At 40.7% G+C, this 19,484-nt stretch overlaps 1 protein-coding gene across 1 annotated transcript; it reads right to left on the bottom strand.

Moving 5' to 3' along the window:
* Nucleotides 1-1,934: 1,934 nt before the first annotated feature.
* On the bottom strand, nt 1,935-19,008 carry fpgs (folylpolyglutamate synthase). Its single transcript, XM_084383455.1, has 15 exons — nt 18,851-19,008; nt 17,254-17,382; nt 17,062-17,115; nt 15,997-16,061; nt 13,477-13,591; nt 12,510-12,587; nt 12,063-12,124; nt 11,372-11,474; nt 10,279-10,356; nt 9,994-10,141; nt 9,113-9,196; nt 8,494-8,644; nt 5,466-5,541; nt 3,747-3,813; nt 1,935-3,418 (listed from the first exon to the last, which is right to left on the bottom strand). The coding sequence occupies exons 1-15, from the start codon at nt 18,995-18,997 to the stop codon at nt 3,042-3,044; spliced, it is 1,734 nt and encodes a 577-aa protein (XP_084239581.1). The 5' UTR covers nt 18,998-19,008; the 3' UTR covers nt 1,935-3,041.
* Between the last annotated feature and the right edge of the window lie 476 nt (nt 19,009-19,484).

The following is a 19,484-nucleotide window of genomic DNA, read 5'->3' as shown; positions in this document are numbered from 1 at the left end:
ACGTCCCTGACGTCTCTTCACCGTACGTCCTACGTCATACGTTCCACTGGCTGGTGACGTTCAGGTATTGCTCGTTTTTCCGCCTTTTCATTGTTGCTGAGAGAAGCGCCTGCATTTTTTGTTTTTCAGAAATAATAGATGAACATGAGAAGAAATGTCCTCTTATCAGGAGACACGAAACATTTGCTCATGAGCTCAAAGGCACAATATTTAATGAGGGGATAAAGAGGACAACGTTCATAATCAAGAGAACAACAACTTTTGTGAAAGGCCGCTGAATGGTCGAATGGTGCTCCAGCTCTCTGCTCTCTGTGTATGTGGAGGGTTACCAGGGCCAGAGCACTATTCATTAGACATTTAATAATGCTTTAATAAACATTACATTTAAAAATGAAATGCCTATATAAATGAATCAATAATGAATCATGTAATTTGATGCTTTATTCTCACATGAATAAATAATCAGATATCAAATATATAAATGTTTGTATGTATGTCTATACCCATTTATATACATATTTATAAACATTCTATTTGTATTTATTTATTCCTATCTTAATTCATCTATTTAGTTATTCATTTATTCACACATTTATTCAGCTATATACACCGATCAGGCATAATATTATGACCGCCTGCCTAATATTGTGAAGGTTCCCCTTGTACAGCCAAAACAGCTCTGACCTGTCAAGACATGGACTTAGACCTGTGAAGACATGGACTTAGACCTGTGAGGGTGTCCTGTGGTTTTAATGTTGTGGCTGCTTGGTGTATATATAGTTAGTTATTTTTATATACAGTACTCATGCCTGCGTTAACCTGCCCCTGATTACATATATAAATAAATAAATATGTAAATAAATACATTTCATATTTATATTTATGTGATCTAATTTTGTGGTTTATTTTAGTTATGGTGGTAATTGAGCAGTACATTTTATATTTATTTTTATTTTTAATTCAAGAAGAATTTAGCCACGCAATTTTAAATTTATTAAGCATTACATTATTTATTTAAGCATTCTATCATGTAATTATGTGTATTCATTATCTAAGCATGTAATTATACAAGTATTTATATTTTTTGTTTTAAAACCCTCTTAAATACTGTATGTCTTGCATCACTTCTCCTCTTGCTCTAGTTCTAGTGTCACAGAGAGTCTGAACTGTTGCAGCATCACACTGAAGCTGCATCAGTGTGATGCTGCTCATAACTCTGCTTGTAAATAAATCGGATGGACTGATTAGCTAGCTAGCTAGAATAGATAAGATTTGTAGACATATTAAGATCATGCATGGTTTTTGCTGGATTTTACATATTATGGATTTAAGTAGTTTCTAATGTCTCCTTCCTTTCTCCTCTTGGACATGGCATTGCCTAAACTGGCACATGTTGAAGACCATTTAAAAATGTGTTTTCTTCATCTGAGTCCTTATGTCCCCACCACTCTTCAACACAAACTGATGCTCTTGATCAACCAACCCACAAACAAGTGGACACTAATCACTGAAGACAGACAACAAACCCATTTCAGTGAATGCCTAGAGACATGGTCCAAAAACCTAGTATCACACAGGCCTCAAGTATACAGACAGAAATTATTTTTCTTAATTTCTTTCACTTAACTTCTGAATCTTCAAACCTTCTGGCTCTTTCCAGGTTTATGTGAAAATTTTAGAGATCTTCAGTGTGGCCTTTGGACCCCGATGTCATTTATTTTGACTCAATCCCACTGACACCATCCTGCTGCCCCAAGCACTCAGAGGAGCTCCAATTGTGTTTTAATCCACTGCTGAAAATAGTCCCCAGCCCCAGCACAATTAACCTTTTTTTTTAAATGTACATTTTCAACAGGACTGGGCTGAGTGCCACAGACAGGAAACACATCTAATGAAGTTTTTAGATTCTCAGAAAAAAATCAAAACAGTTGTGGACATAATTTGTCATTTTTTTATTGACTCATAATTCAGATGTGAGCAGATTTCATCTTCTTTACTTACAATAAGTGATGAGTTCCATTTAAGTGCGTTTTTCGTCTTGATGGGCCCACACGCAAGTGAAATCACTTTAGTTTCTGTCAGACTGAAACTGAATTTGAAACACACTTGAAGATGCACAGTGAATGGATGTGGCTGAACCACCTGTGAAACTATTTTACATACAATAACTATTGTATGTATTACAGTCAGATAATGCAAATTTAAATTAAGGATAATTTAAATATTGTCACAATTTCAGAGTGACACAGAATTTGATTGACAGTTACATAGCTGAAGCTAGTTAGGACGATAACACAAGTGTTAAAATATTTGCACATCTAGATGGCACAAAGATGAATAAGCGCTGTGTGAAGCACTTTGTCAAATCCTGACAAAATGTAAGTAGAAACTGTGCAAAATGGCTTTCATTTAAAAACACTGTGAAAGGTAATAGTCAGGTTTTCCAAACAGATAAATAAAAAACAGAAAACTCATAACATCATGTAGTCCACGAAGCACCTTCTGGTGCCCGTTAATCTGCAGTTTTTGTACAAATGTTTGTATGATAATGTAAAAACCATCCAAGCCCTCTGGTACATCCATGTGGCCTCACTGAGTGCTGAAGCACACATAGTTCCAGTTGAGCCAACTCAATGCACATTGTGGTGTACATGAATGTAGCCTCTCTACTTCATCATGTAAACATATTTGGCTTCAAGTTAAGACTAAAGACACGAGCTCCACATGTTTGTGTGGTCGTCTGTAAGGCTCTGGGTGAAGCTGGGGCTGCTGTGAGGCCCTGAGCTTGGTCAAAACTAGCAGTTTCCGACCATCAGCCACTACAGTGAAGCTACGAAGACAAAATCAACACCTGGGTGCAGCTAATCCCATTCAGGTAAACACCTAAAGACATTGTCCAAAAAGATAGTTTCTCAAATGCCTCAACTAGACAGACAGAAATCATTGTCCCTCCACAAAAGGTAAATGTGTGTATAAGCAGAGCTCAGACCCATTATATAAACTGCTTTGAAATTCACTCAACTAAATTTCACATGGTCCGTTTACTTGGAGGAAGCTGGGTCGAGGTGTTTCAGTGCTCCACCCACCAGGTGGAGGCTTCCAGTGATGAGGACGTGGATCTCAGCTGCATCACAGAGGGGAGCAGCTTTGGCCATGATGCTGGGTTTAACTGGTAAGACAGTCTTGGCTGGGTCTGCCACCACTGAGTCCCTGCCCTGAGTGATCCAGCGGAGGGCGCTGAGGATGCAGGGGAAGACCAGGGTGTCAGCTTTCTTTTCAGGCACCAGGGGCAGGCTGTCCTCGATGAGCAGCTGAGGGCCTTCCATGTCCCCCAGGCTGTTGTGGAGACGCCAGCTCCTCTCATTGTCCAAGCAGCGAGTCAACATGTTCTCCACCGAAACATTGAAGTTCTGCTGGTCTGAGAGGAATGGAATGAAAGAACCACTGATTAAGTTCAAAGTTGTTCTGGGTTTGTTTTTGTTTTTTTACAGTATCTTCTTGCTCTTAGAAAAAAAGCCAAAATATGTGTTTCCCAAAATATTCCACTATTCCTTTAAATGAACCACTGGCTGTCTACAGGTAGGACATCTGAAACCTACAGAATGTTTTGAACATTAGTAGTCATGAAAAGTCCACATGATTTGGAGTTCATGGGCTAAATACAGCTGGTATGGTCTTTTATTCATTTTAGGTAGAGTTAAATGTTCACTACTAACACACAAAAGCAAAAGGTTCATTGATCTCACCTGCATTACAAGAAGCGATGGCTTCAGTTATGTTTGGGCAGAACACAGCAAAGTCAAACTGACATGGCTGAAAAAGAAACACAAGTGAAAAAGAAATAAGTGTCTGATCAGACTGGGAGAGAAGATGTTGCCAGAGATAAACAAAAAGATTTCCTGGTACTAATTTCCAGAACGGGTTAAACAGGGCATATGCATGCATATGGTTTTATTCTCACTTCTATGGTGGCCTATATAATCACAACACAAGCAAATTTAGAAAAAAATAACAACACATGCTTAGTATTTAGAAAAACACGCTGCAAAGTGAGAAACGTAACCAAACACAGAAACGTTGCACAGATGAGAAGAGGAACTGCTTCCTAAGGATGCTGAGGGACTACTGGCTGCATTTCTGCATTTAGTTATCTTTTGTGTGTTTGCAGCATGTTTCTGTATTCGGTTGTGTTTTCTAAAGATTTTTACAAAGTCTATGCATGTGTGTCAAATTGATGATGTTTTCCTAATTTGCTGATGTTTTTTTTTTATTTACAGTGCGTTGAGCTCTCAGGGCCACCATATATTTCTCCTCATGCATACATTCATGTTTAGCGTTGAATCTGCAGAGTCTTTTGTCTTAAGCACCACTTTTCCAGCCTTACTGGTTTAGCGGCCCATGGAGACCCACAGATGTGCTGTAAATTATCTCACGTAATGCAACGTAACCAATCAAATCAGTGCATTCGGACAAGCAGGGCGACTCCAGTGAGTGAAAATATACAGCGGTGTGTCGGAGGAAATGCGAGTCCGAGAAGAGGTATTTCACATGTCGTAAACCTCACGCTATGATCATCAAAACTTCTAAAATCAAAGAATGCTTTAAAGGGTCAATTTAGGAGTAAAGGAGTTATTGGCTGTGGGTGGAGAATAAGACATTCACTGTCAACATTCACTCATCAACTTCCCTCTACTCAAAGTGAGGTGTAAGATCAGCTCTTAACTGATCATATCCTCAATCCAATTTATGTGGGCAGCATGAGCCAATCACATCTGCCCCATTCTTCATTCATAAAACAAAATCCTTACATTTGAGACTTATTCTGCAAACCTGAAGTCTAACCCTTCTGTTCTAAATGTTTATTTTATTTGTATGAAATGGGGGTACTATGTAGTTTTGGAGAAGAAAGTCAGAATTGTAATATTTACAATATTAATGAGGTAATGATACAAACGTTTTCCAACAGTGAATAATCAAGCTGTTATCAGAGGAAAATAAGGTCCCAGAACACTGTTTGAAGCTAGAAAGGTGGCAGGGTCCGCCATATATAAACAAAGTAAAACAGTATAAACTGTGTTGTCCTTTAAGGTCAGTTTGTTTATTCAGTCATGAAAACAAAGAGTTTGATTATTTAGTTTGTTTAGGCAGAAAAAAAGAAAAAGACAAAAAAAAAATCAGCCAATGAAGATCTTTCTCTGCTCATTAACATTTCTTCACCTAAACTACAGAGTGCTCCTTTAACATGAATACTATAATTAATAATTGAATGTATTTCTAAAATATTAATGTTTACTGTAAATAGGGATGAAAAAATAGTTAATTGGCTGAAATGTAAAAGAAGAAAATTAAGCTTTAGTTTCTACATTTCGTCTGCAAGGACATCCATATAAACACTACAACACCCATGACAACATAAAGCAAAGACGATGGCCTCATTCTGTGTTGTGGAAGGCAGCTGTACTCACCACCAGTAGTTTAAGCATGGCTGCTGAGTCTCTCTCTCCTGTTGCATTGAACAGCAACACTCTGGCCACAGGTCCGCTACAACATAGACATGACAAGGTTTTACATCAGTATTGTTCAGCTGTTTGAACAGTGTTTTAGTTAAAGCAATGACCAGCAGGTATTAAGGCTCTGGTGTCAGAAACGACTACAACCTATTCCATTTCAGTTGCTTCACTTGGTACAACACATACAGTATGGGATATCACTGCCCTGTGGGGCCTGACTCAATACTAGAGGTGTGAAAAAATCTCGATTATAAGATGCATCGCCAGCGGCCTCAGCTGGACAATAAAGTTACTTCGCAACATTGCTCCTGTGCTTTGAATTGTGGGCGGACATTAGGCTAACGTTACTAAGTTACGTAGGAGGTATGTCGGAGGGTATGTCAGTATTTTTTTTAACGGATATCTAGGACATGTCCAGTTTGTGCTTCCCAGCAAGGTCATAAAATCTGATGAGACCCACGCCTAGCGTGACTTCTGCCTCACAAAAATCGCTTATCATGTTAGCCATTTTCACCTGAAGCTAACGTCTGCAGCCATAAATAATAACTGTTACAGCAAGCCCAGCTAATCAGCCAAGATCTGAAGAGGCGCTGTCAACTCTGCTGTCCAACTCTGAGAAGTGTGTGCAGCAGAGCCAATAAATGCCTCATCTGAAAGCTGCCATGTTAAAACAATATTATTGTAGGTAACAACAAACGTTGAAGGGCACAGCAGATGGATAAATGCTTTGTTTTGTAATGTTTATGTATTGAAAAGATGCAGCTTTTAATTTGTAGACTGCTGTAGTCTGATTATTGGAAGGACTTTCTGAATACAAGGGGAATTTGAATGATGAAAAAGTAGCCATGTGCAGTAATATAGATCAGTGAGGATGCCATACAATGAGATGCATCGAGAATCGTTTTGCATTCGAATCGTTGACAGTGGAATCTTAATCGTGATCGAATCGAATTGCGAGGCCAGGCCTTGGAGAGGTTTCCATTGCCACTGCCTACGTGAGCGTTGAGGTCCCCCAGAAGAACTACAGAGTCCCCAGAAGGAATCCCTTCCAGGGCGCTACCCAGGGACTCCAAGAAGGCCGGGTATTCCAAGCAGCCGTTGCAGAAGCAAAAACAACAGTCAGATTGACTGGCAGCTGCACAGAGGGAACCCTCTTGTTCTCCGGGGAGAACTCTAACACAGCAGTGCTCAGGGGTTTCTAAGTATCCACACACCTGCCCGGCACCTCTCACTCCAGGAAAGGAGAGAGTCCAGACCATCGGTCGATTAATCGGCTATCAGCTTTTTCCTTCTCCCAACTATCGTCATTATATCGGCCTTTAAAGATTCACTATTGGTCGACCGTTAAAAGAATCAGAAACTTGTGTGATGATCTGCAGAGAGGGTTTCTCTGCCACCTGCAGCCTGTATGCATGTGTGTGTGTACTTAGTTCTGAGTAACTAATATGTAAAAACACATTCACAAACAGCAGTGACACTATTTCTAATACATTACCCAGGGTTTCCCCCAGTGTATTATAAGCCTGGCGGGCCGCCAGGTCTTACTTGCCCCCCCGCCAGGCTAAGCATCATTTATTTATTTATTTTAAATCAGTCTTGCGCCCCATCAACACGTGATCAGGTGTCTTTTTCATCACCTGACAATGTCACAACTTCGTCGCGCATAACAGGACATGTCACGGACATCATACTCATCAGACCGCTGCTTCACCAGCTGACCGAGAGAAACGCACCAGGTCGACGTCGACCTCGTAGCTGTTAACGTGAGCCGAGCCGCGGCTCTAGAGGCTCAGTCAGCTGCTGCAGCGGCTAGTAGCTGTTAGCTGTTAGCACGTCGTCCCCTGCAGCGTCAGAGCTCCGGACTTCTGTGAGCCGAGCTGCTTTCACCAGATGTGAAAATGACCCAGCGTTTCATTTTTCAGCTCGTACGGTTCGCGCTTACACACGTTTGTTTTCTCTGGTCCAAACAGTAGATTACAGAGTATCTTTGGTAGATCCGTGATTGTCACGTTTCCATGACGACTGACCGGAAAACGACGCGTGGTCATGGTTACGTCACTCCAGATTGTAAAAATCTCTGAGGAAAAAATACAAATCTCTGGAGACACCAGGCAGTTGTGTTTTAGTTTTTAGTGCAGACAGTTGATATTATTTATCTAAATAGTATTTTTATTATTTATTTATTTTTGTGGTTGGTTGAACAGCATTTCAAGAGTGCAATCTGTAAGACCTGGTGTTACATAAATGTCTTATAATAACACATGATAATGATAATATTTTCAAATTTCCAGTCAACTTTTAACATTGATCTTAAAGCCTTATGGAATCACTCCTAAGTTCTACTACTCCATTAATGAATCTGTTACCTATAGGGCCCTGCCATCAGTCAATGGTCAGGGTCAGGCCCCTGACACAAAATAACACGCTTGGGCACCGTGGGGCCGCTGGTGGGCCACCCTACCACCGGGCTTAACAAGTTTTCTGGGGGAACCCTGATTACCGGTGTGTTTTCTTGCGGCGATGTAAATAGAACATATGCCAAAAAGACCACTACAGATTGTGAGCCAGGTGCGGAGCTCTGCACAGGGGGAGGCAGAAGGCAGAAGGCAGGAGGCAGGCAGCATTTTGATGCACTCACAATTACGGTCAGTAAAAGCCCACTTAAAGCACTGATCACAGGTGCACCACGCACACAATTGGGGGATGACAAGCTGGTGGGAAGAGACAAAATGTTCTGCACCAGCAGCTCATCCCGCTGTTGTGTTTTGTGTTTTAATGCTGTTGAAATTTACACTATATGTGGCTATTTAAAAACATGTGTCCAGTGGTTGTTTTTTTATGGCTGGAATGCTGAAACATTCATCATCTTATTAGCAGTGAATAGGACTCATCACTTATAAACAGTGTTACATCAAGTTGTCTGATGGATGCAGATACAGAAACCCACACTGTGAGTGTCATGTGATCAGGGAGAGATGTTCACCTTGCATTCCTCTCGTGCTGGGCTGCGGTCTCTCTGAACCAGTGTAAACAGGCCTGCATACTGCGCATGGTGTGAGCTCCATCTAAGAAGTAGGTGACTGCTCCGTGCTTCAGAGTCTGAGTCCTGCCAGGCCACTCTGTGTCTGCCAGCCCTGACACCACACAGATACACAACATATTGGATGATATAGTATTTAGCCCGGGAACTGTTAAATGTTTGACTTCCATCAATTCTGATTCACAAATATCAAGACTACCAGTTAAATCACTACTCTCTAATTCATTCATTTGTTGAAAAAAAATAGCACATGATATTTCTGGATAATTGAGTGTTTGTCAGCTATGTGTTGGCTGCTACCTTTTAAGATAGAGGTACTACCAGCCAGATTTTGCTTTCTCAGCTGCCGATGTTGCAGAAACAATTATATAAATATATACAGTATAAACACATATATAAGTTATATAATGTGCCTTATTGACTGACACTGTTTAGTCCGAACTCTTAATTTAACTGCCACAAGTCAGCATGTTGAATTAGCAAAGATATACAAAAAGCAGTAAAGTAATGACCATTGTCCTGATTTTGATCTGATCAAAAGTGATTGTTCTTCAGTACTCACCTTTCAACATGATGGGGCTGGGCTTGAAGCCAGTAGCCTGAAGTCGACCTGTGTTCTCAACACTGGTGGAGGAAAAGCTTTTATCTGTTGAGAGAGGACATGATGAACCCAGTCTGAAATCATTTACAGGAATACATTATTTCTGCCTGCTTTTGCCCATTTAGAAATAGGTGAAAGTTTTGTTTTTCTCAGACATTATGTTTGTGGGAGGAGCCGAAATGCTGGCTAGTCGACTCTGGCCGCAAATGTTCTTGGGTCATTGTTGCCAGTCGTTAAAGAAATTAAAGGAATGAATTTGTTCATGGAGAGCCCAGTGTCTGGAGGGGTCATACAAGGTACGTGTATGTAAACATTTGTGGGGCAGTTCACTGTGTATCCTGCATGCTGTAAATCTAATGTTGCATGTGATTGACTGTTGTGAGGGAGACATGTGTTTTTGTTTAGTGAGCCACTGCCTTCATGGTCTTTTTTCTTTGTTACTATGATTGGTTAAGTGGTTAATTGCCCACCCCACGTTGGTGTATGCTGGAACACTGAACAGTATATAGCTTGTGAGCTCCTCCTGCACTACGATGCTGTGCTTGTTTGTCACATTAAGCTCATATGGATGTCATCAGACAGTGTGTGTGTGTGTGTGTGTGTGTGTGTGTGTGACCTTTAATATACTGCAAGGTCTCAACCAACTTCTTTCCTTGTGCTTGAATATGTTTTTTACTCAACAAAATTACGTTTTTGCATATTAAAGATCGGTATTTGTAATATAATGCCGCTTCCTGGTCATATATGCCTCAACAGTGAAGCAATCTCTTTCAATCTTGGATACATGACGTCCTTCCTGCCATTGACATACAGTTCAAATGTTGGTTCACATCCTGTCCCACCTGGTAGACATCTTCTCTGCAGCCAAGTGTGACTCAGCTGGAGGGCCAGTGAGGCGTTGGAGCGCTGGTGCTGTCCTGCCAGGCCCAGGCGCAAAGGTCCACCATCTTCCTGGTAGTCCTCCAGCTCTGGAGACACCCACAGAGGACACTACAACAACAGGTCACACTGTATTACATCAAACTGAAGAGCTGGAGGCAGGATTTCAACAACCAAGTTTATTTCAAATCTGACATTTCGCTGAACAATCTTAGACAGAAACACTATAAGTCTGAATGGTCACTTACCCCCATCTCTTTGGCTCTGTCCCTGAGCACAGACATCGCATGTTCTGGCTGTTTCACTGTGAAGGCAGGAACCCCTGGCTGAAAGCACATGTACATGATGAACAGCCAGTGAGATGACAGAGCAGTGGAGAAGAAATACAAAAATACTGAACAATGATGAGTAGCTTTATTTTAAAGGGGCTTTAATATCCCTACACTAAGTTTAAACTCAAGTGTTTTGCTCTGCTGTAAGCTATTAGCTCTGTTAGCTTTAGCTCCCTTAGCCAAACACAATCCAGTACTCTGATAACAGCTAATAGCTAACTAGCTTGCCTCCTGCTGATTTTAGTACAGATTTGCAGTGCCCTCTTGCTCTAAACAGTGCAATATATTTTCCAGTCCTCCCAGTGAGTCGTTTCTGGCTTAGGGATAGATAGACCGGCGCTGGGGGAGTATTTGAGAATTTTTCTTGGGTCTTGCGCTGAAAAGCCAGCAAGTGACTGTAAATGGCCCTGACACAGCGCTATGGTGAGAAAGATAACAGCATGACAAGACCAGCTCGGTGTAGTCAGCATGTCCAGTAGCAGTCACTTAAATGTGTCATTTATTAGGCAACAGTCTGTTTGTCCAAAGCACATTTTCTGTCGTCCCCAACTGGGGGACAATAGGAGACTATTAGTCTCAAGCCCTGCAGCACGCTATGTTTCAGTGCATTCTTGTGATTAGTTATGTTGTATTTGCAGTGCATTTCCAATGCATGTGTCATCAAATTGAGGAAGATATTTTCTTAATTTGCTCATGTTTTGTCCGTCTACATATTCTTAGGTTGGCCACTGTAGTTCACACATACAGAGCGTTGTTTACAGCTGATCTGCCTTTGATCTGCAGCTTTTAGTTGCCGAACCCCAACAACTGTCTGAGTGCAAGATCAGGACTAAAATCTAACAGAGTTAAGTTACCCTTTATTAATCCTCTCTGCATGTAACCACAAAAAACAACAGCAACAACAAAAACCCTAGTAAGTGGCCCCGTAACTTTTTTTGGTCTTATTACTGACATATTAATATTTAGTCCAGTTACTATGCCACATTATTGATGTGTACAGCCAACACACCTTGAAGATGCCTCCTTTTTGCCATGCTATCTTTTCAATGGTGTCTCCAAGAATCTGAGTGTGGTCTATACCCAGAGAGGAGATCCCACACACCCACGGCTTCCTGTTAATACAGAACCACATCAAATTGTAAACAAGTAACTCCAACCATACACCTCAATGTGTGTCTGGCAATAAGTGAGCAAGCCTGCTGCATGTGTACAAAGATGTACAGTAACCTGGTTTAAATGCATTGCATGAGAGTTACTTATTATTTAAAAGGCATAAATCAGGAGCTCTCTCAGCTCTCTGATAAAGTTAGATAATGTTGATCTGCTATTGTGATACTACAGTTGCGCTTTATTGTCATAAAAGATATTACAGCTGTTTGTCTGTGTATCAAAGTGATAGTCATGCACAACCAAAGATAATGCTCTTTCTCTAAGACAACCCTGATTCAGAAAGGTTGGGACACTCAATGTTGTCAGCAATCTGTTTTTATTTACAGTTTACAACGCATCCCAACTTTTTTGGAATCAGGGCTGTATGGAACATATTGGATATGGTACATACTGGAACAGATATCAAGTCTGAACCAAACCAGTGATCATGAATGTAAAAATAATCCAATAATAGTTCTACTTCATTATTTCCAGTCGGAGACAGGTGTGTCAGTCACAGACAAAGCAGCTTTATAAATGGAGATTCTTACCTTATAATGTTGGTGCAGTCATATGCTCCACCAATTCCAACTTCAATTACTGCTAGATCCACCTGGACAAAGAGCAGGGTTGTTTAGGTTGGAATTAGTCATGTCAGTCATTTCAGTTTCTGTTTTCTCTTGGGCCCGAGGATCATGATATCAGGCGATCAACCTTTTCCATGACTTTTCATGCGAAGTATCACACGCCATCATTAATGAATGGTAAATGTATAGTTAACTAAACTCTAGTTAATAGTTATTTGACAGTTAAAAAACAATGAGATGCTTTATATACCATTTATTATCATTAGCAACTGTTTATTGTAAAGTTGCAACTGATGTTTATAATAAATGGATAATATATACTGTGTAATTCATCTATAAGCAACCCTGTCCCTGGCTCGCTGCCTAGATGCTAGCATGGCAGCTAGTTGCTGCACTGGCCTGCTAGCCTACCTTCTCCTGAAGAAACACATGGAAGGCCAAGATGGTGAGGAAACGGAAGTATGCCGGCATTGTCCCCCCATGGGCATCCTGAAGAGTCCAAAGAGAAGGAAAAAAAAAAGGCTGCATCACCTCGTCTGCAAAGTGTCTGTGCAATAATATACACCAGTTAATGCAAAGGCTGCATGATGGTTAGTTTTTGACATTTTAAGTCATAATCTCAGTCAGTACTCTCACTACATGTAAACACTCAAGCTGTATCAATAATCAAACATCTCCAAAAGAATGACTATGTTACTCTGTGTCTGATGGATGGAAACTGTGATAATACAGTCACAAAATAAACTTTATAATTTGATAAGTGTTGCCACTGCCACTACATGTTCCAAAAATCCTGAAAACAGATTTCTGAATGAACCCTCCTTAGATTGTATCTGCTCAGATGTCCTGTTTAAATCAATTGATTTATGAAGAATCTTTGACTGTGTCTAATGCTGTTTTCCCATCACATCTGCCTGGCTGATGTGATGATGATGATGCGGTTGGTGGAAAAACGGCATAAGCAGCATTACTTTTCTATGCCAAAGAGAGATTGCTTTTTAAAAAGAACACCCCTCAATGTGTCCAAAACATTCACACTGCAAACTGAATACCGGTAATGTGATCTAACTGTGCTGTCACATGAGGGTCATGCTCATCCTGACATGATGGGTCTCATTTTCTATTAGACTCATTACAACCTGTGACACTGATAATACACAGCGGAGGCTGAAGTTCAGGCTGGGAAGCAAACAGGATTCACATCAGCTCACAGAAATCACTGCTTATAATGCCAACTGTTACTTTAGATGAACAAAGGTTAATCCATTGAATTATTTCATTGAGTCAAGTGAATGAGTAGCCATGGTCACCTAAAACCAACAGCTCCATTTAAAAGTGAAAAGGGCTGTGCTGTAAAAATAAACATATCATGACCTACCTTTGTTTCATCCAGCCGCCCATAAACCTGCCAGAAGTATTTAGTGAAGAGCTCTTTTCCAATGGGCTGTCCATTGATTCGAATCCTCTCCCTGACTTGGACCAAATGTGGGGAACTGTAACCAAGACGGAAACATCAATAGAAAAACATTTCTAACTTTTCCTATATTACATGTAATAGATCAATTTATGGTACTATACTTGGATTAATGCAATATACCTGTATCAAACCATCAATGATGTTTTATCTCAAAACTAATGTAACAATATTTATGAGATTTTAAATGAATATCATGAACCAGTCTATATATCAACGACCTTCCATCTGATTGTCCTGAAGTTAAAACCTTAATGTACGCAGACAATACTGGTTTATCTGTACATTTAATGCTTGGATACTTTAAACAGTAAGATATCAGGCTTCCGTAACATATCTGCCACAAGTGTTTGATAAAGCGATCACAAAAAAATGCAAAAAAATGTGTGTATGACTGCTGATATATCAGTGTCGGAATGTTTTAACTCCATAATTTCAGTATTGGCATCAGCCCCAAAAAACGAGTATCGTCAGGCTCCATTTAGCATCACCTCCTGAGCAGTCCAAATATTTCGCTACTGGAATAGTGGTGGACATCAGTAGAAACAAAACCAGAACCACAAACAATAGATGCACTCAAATCCTGATGGCATGAACTGGCGTTGTGCCAGTTGGCTTTGGCTTCCACTCTCTTTCAATTAAGCGGTTGTGAGGCTGGTTGGATGTACCGCCAAATTCTTTGAAACCACACTGGAGACAGTTTATGGTCGTGAAGTGAACATTCCGTTCACGGGCAACAGCTCTGGTGTTCATTTCTGCAGTCAGCATGCCGACTGCACACTCCCTCAAAACTCATCCCATCCTTGATATTGTGTTAAGTGATAAAGCTGACTTTTTATTGTGACCAGTCCAAAGCACACCTGTGTAATCATTATACTGTTTAATGAGTATCTTGATATGCCACACCCATCAGGTGGATTGAATATCTTGGCAAAGTGCTCAATAACAGCGAAAAGTGTAGCCAATTCTGTGGTCTGTCCACTGACCATCATAACACTAGTCACCCCTGCAAGGGGCACTGAAGGTAGCGGTGCACACCAGTAAGTGAGCGACCAGTGGCGTGGTCCGTGTAGTCCGGAGTAGGTCCGTGAAGTGGTCTTTATGGTCCTAATCCACACTCTCCCATCTCTGACCGTAAAAAAATGTCAGGAATCATGATCCTTTAATAAATATAGCCTACATTATTATCAAGATGTCAGCTCACAATCATTTGTTTAATAAATGTATCGAATATGCCTGTCGCACCAGGTATCCCTTTTTCTGTGTGGTTCAGACCAGTTAGTGAGCTGTCTGTGTGGTCCAGACCAGTTAGTGAGCTGTCTGTGTGGTCCAGACCAGTTAGTGTGCTGGACACACAGACCACTCATTAACTGGTCCACTCATTAACTGGTCCAGTTAGATCACTTACTTCAGTAAAAGTACTAATACCACACTGTGAAAATACTGCATTACATGTCCTGCATTCAAAAACTTAATCAAGTAAAAGTATGCAAGTATAATCAGTCAAAAGTACTTAAAGCATCCAAGGTTAAAGTACTCATTATCACGTCAAATGCTCCCTGTCCGTGTGTTATTATGTTTTTGGATTAATATTACTGCTGCATTATTCAATTCAATTCAATTCAATTCAAAGGTTTAATTGTCACATGCAATTATACAAGTACAGCAGCAGTGAAATTAGATTGCAACCACTCCGTTGACTGTAAAAAAGAATAGTGCAACCAGAAAATAACATTTAAATAAGAAAATAAAACTGAAAAAGACAATAAAATAACAGACTTAAATTTAATAGAAAAAAAAAAACACACACACACACACACACACACACACACTATAAACAAGAAATAGATATAAATAAGAGACATAGACAAAAGTATTTACAGAAAATGAAGATGACTGTGTGCAAAGTAGCAGAGTGTGTATGCATGTGTGTGATATATGGTGTGTGCTGAGTGTGTTGCCTAAGCCTAAGCCCAGTAGCCTACTTTATATAGGCTACTGTTGGATAGTTCAATCTACAGTAATGTATCATCTAAAGGTCACCATATTTGTATCGTGTCTGTTTTGTGAGAACCACCTATCTCTAAAAAAATACACTTTCCATGGTCCACACGGACCACCCCACAGCTGGTCTAGACCCCAAAGAAGAGTAGGTCTTGACTACATGGACCACACCATCAAAAACTCACTTTCTGGTCTGCACCACTAACTTTAGCAGCCATGTTCAGTGGACAGATCAGTGATTGGCTACAAACCAAGCTGCAAATTTATGCTCAAAATCTGAGAAAAAGATAATCACTTTGTGTGAATAAAAGATGTTAAACTTTTACTTAAGCTTGTGAAAAATGGGAGAAAAGCCAAAAGTGTTGGATTTAAATTTTAAGTGTAAAAAGTGTATATATTACTCATACACTGCAATCTTACCTGTAAAATCCTGTGCGAAAGCCATAACCTCTCAAAATTTGCTCAGTGAATGCACATGTAGAGCCCTGAAAGATAAACACAAACACTCAGAGGACTCATACAGCTGTCGCAATCGTATGTGACACTTGAAAACATGTTTGCATGACCTTTGTCAAAGCTTACATAATGGGAGTTCAGAGGTCCATATGAAAAGGAACACACAAAGGGTTAGCCAGACCTTTATATGTATCTATACTACCCCTTTTCCACTGGTCAAAAATCCCACTTAAACCCGCTAAGATCGGGCTTTTGTGTGCAATGGGAATGTGCAAACTCTGCATTTACACCTGGGTTTTTATCACCTCGGCTCGGCTCTGATCTGGACATAAGACCCAGGTGAACATGCATTACGCATTATCACCATCCGATTGTGACGCATAAATAAGGAAGGAATTTGGGATACAGTCTATTCAAGGACATTTTATTACTGCACGCAGTGAGGAGGTGGAGCCCTGTTCATTCCTGTGAAAGCTGCTCAGTGGTGTTTAGAAGCCAAAAACGCTCGACTTCCTGCATGTGAAGATACCTGAATCGCTGACTGAGCCGGCTAACTTCCAATACTTCTTGAATGGAGATAAATTAATTCAATTGTGTGGCTCTTCTAGACTTTACAAATGTTATTGGACTGAACGGCTCAAATTATGATCGTGAAACGAGTCATTTCGCGGGTGTTGTGATGCTCTGATGAATTTATCCACCGTTTTACAGACTCTTGTCTACAACTGTTTCCGGCACATTCGTGATGTGAACCATAACATCAGTGATGTACAACTCAGATACAAAAAAAAAACAAAAAAACAGACAGGCTGTCTTGCCTGTGGGAAGTGTGAATGGGGTCAATAGGCACTTTTTAGTCGGTTGATCCGCATTTAAAAAACCTGTGTAGACGCACTCATTTTGGTGGTAAAGCGGTATAAGTCAAACTCCTCAGTGCTTTATGTGAATGCATCGATATATGACTTCCATCTTCAAAGAATTACTGACTGGGCCTCACACACATGCAGCTTGTGTGTCTAGTTAGCTCACCTTGCCCTTTGTTCCCGTCACATGAATGATATTGAGATGGTCTAGATTCTCCACCTTTGACACACACACACACACACACACACACACACACACAGTGGATAAGATTAGAATAAATATTATTAGTCAATCGCATTAGACAACAATATTAATATTAAAACCTGCCCGTCTACTTTGTGACCTGCTGAGACTCACTGTGAGGCCGGCTCGTTCCAGGAAGCTTCTCATGGCCTGGAGCTGCAGCTGAGGGTGACTCCGCTCTCGTCGTACCTGCTCCAGAGCACTGGCATTGGTCTGCAGTGTGTTCAGAGTGCAAATGGCATCCTGCAGCAAAAAAGCAACGAGTGAAATGTTTACAACCACAGCAAGCTCCAAAAAACAACCGCCCATTATCTACACAGAACAGGCCAGAAGCTTAGACTGCATGCACACATGACCACAAAGCTACCTTATCCATTTTATATGCACACGTCCAGTGAGATGAACAAGTTAAATAGAGTCAGGGACTCAAGACTCTCATGTCCGACAGTAGCTTGTACTTAAGTCCAGCTCTTATCCATCAGTTGATGAGATAACTACCCTAGCTTGGTCAGCTAACAGCAGATCTCATCATGTAAAGGAAAAGTTTCCTTGAACTGGATCCTGAGTGGGTGTTGGACTATTGGTCGAACAAAACAAACAACGTGAAGATTACCTGGGAATTTACAGAGGGCATCTTCCACTACTTTCTCACATTATAATAAAATATAAAACCATAATGAAAATGATCATTAGTTGCAGCCCTAGTATTAGTTCCATCTGCACTTGTGTGTCAAGTATCTCATTACAAGATAAATCTGGTAATATTCTTATTTTTTCTTACTATCAACAGATGAATGTATCCTACTGATGAGTATTCTGTGTGTGTCACATCCAAATACATCACGTTCCTTTGTGTCACAGAGCTTTGAGAGCAACACTGTTGGCTGGCTTCATGTACCTTCATTACCATGAAAACACACACACACACACACACACACACACACACACACACACACACACACTAGTGTATTTTGACTCAGTCCCACATATAATGTCATGACATGACATCCATTATTAAATATTTTATATGTTATGGACCAAACCGTTCATCGAGGAAATAACTGCTGGATCAATGGATAACGAAGACTGTCGGCTTTACTAGCAGGCAGAGAAACGCCTTCAATAATGGCTGGATCAAATGGAAAAATACAACTGTAATGGACATGTTTACTAAAAACCCATTAGCCCTGAAGAGCAACAGCATTGTAGCATTTATACTTAATACTGTACACACTGCCAGCTGTATCATGTTCATCTACAACAAATGCCAGTGTCTTTCTTGACAGTTCAGTGAGATTTAAGATTAAGTAACAGTGAGAGTTGTATTACACTGAAACGAATCACAACCCCCGGAATAAACAGACTGTCCAGCTGCCGAGTCAAACTATCAGATATGGTATCAGACAGGTTTACACCACGTGTTAGAGCACAGGCTGCACTTAGACGTCGATCGGTCAGAGTTGCAGTCACAGACAGACTGTGAGCTCTGTCCTCAGCGGGACTAACACTCAGCAGCCAACAGCGAGTCGGCTAGTCGACGACGGCAGCAGTTCATGTAGTTTCGCATGGTCCTGTCAGCCATGTTTCTATCAACTCACAACTGTGCAGTCACTCGGAGTTGGGACAAACTTATCAAACTAGCACAGGTGGCTAGCTAGCTCGCTAGCAGCCGGTGCGAAGACGTGTAGGAAAAGACTGTAATACCGCGTACCTGGTACTCCATGCCTGGTATCTGGGGAGCCGTCTTGGTGCTGTAGTGTCTGAATGAAAGGCCCGCCAAACTGCACGCCCAGTCCTTCTGTCGGAGCCGCGCGGCAAACGCGGAGCTCCTCTGCAACACGCGCGACATGCACCCCATCGTGAGGCGTCGTGTTGTCACAGGAAGGTGCATCCAAATATGGGAGGTTCCTTTCACATGCGTAATGACGTCACGCCACGCCCCTTCTAAAGGTTTCAAAACAATCGCAATCTATTTTAGTGATGATTAATAATATTTCTCAGTCACATTTGCATGTATTAACTTTTTATTGTATTTATTTTTATTCTTATTTTATTTAAAAGGAGACCATGCAGTTTAACATAGTTCCAATAGAGTGTAACTGATATGCTGCACAGAGAGTTTATAGCTGAGACTAATTTTCAACTCTTGTCCTTCATTGGGCTTTTACATGCACAGCATGATTAAAACATACAGCTATCAATGTTCAGTATCATACAACCACAACACAATAAAATACACATACATCAACACACACCACACTACATTAATATACTTATACCCTACAAGTACAATAAGCTTAAAATGGGTACTTTGGTTTTTCTTTCAGCCAGCACTTCAAAGATTT

This window comes from Pagrus pagrus (assembly GCF_965226575.1).
Source record: "Pagrus pagrus genome assembly, chromosome: 19".
Taxonomy (NCBI): Eukaryota; Metazoa; Chordata; class Actinopteri; order Spariformes; family Sparidae; genus Pagrus; species Pagrus pagrus.
The sequence above is the reverse complement of the archived record's forward strand: the minus strand, read 5'-3'. Positions and strand labels throughout refer to the sequence as shown.

Coding starts and splice junctions, on each gene's coding strand:
- fpgs (XM_084383455.1), bottom strand. CDS start 18,997: ATGGGGTGCATGTCGCGCGTGTTGCAGAGGAGCTCCGCGTTTGCCGCG. Junction 17,116..17,253: donor TGGAACGAGCCGGCCTCACA/GTGAGTCTCAGC, acceptor TGTGTGTCAAAG/GTGGAGAATCTAGACCATCT. Junction 11,475..12,062: donor GACTGCACCAACATTATAAG/GTAAGAATCTCC, acceptor CTGTATTAACAG/GAAGCCGTGGGTGTGTGGGA.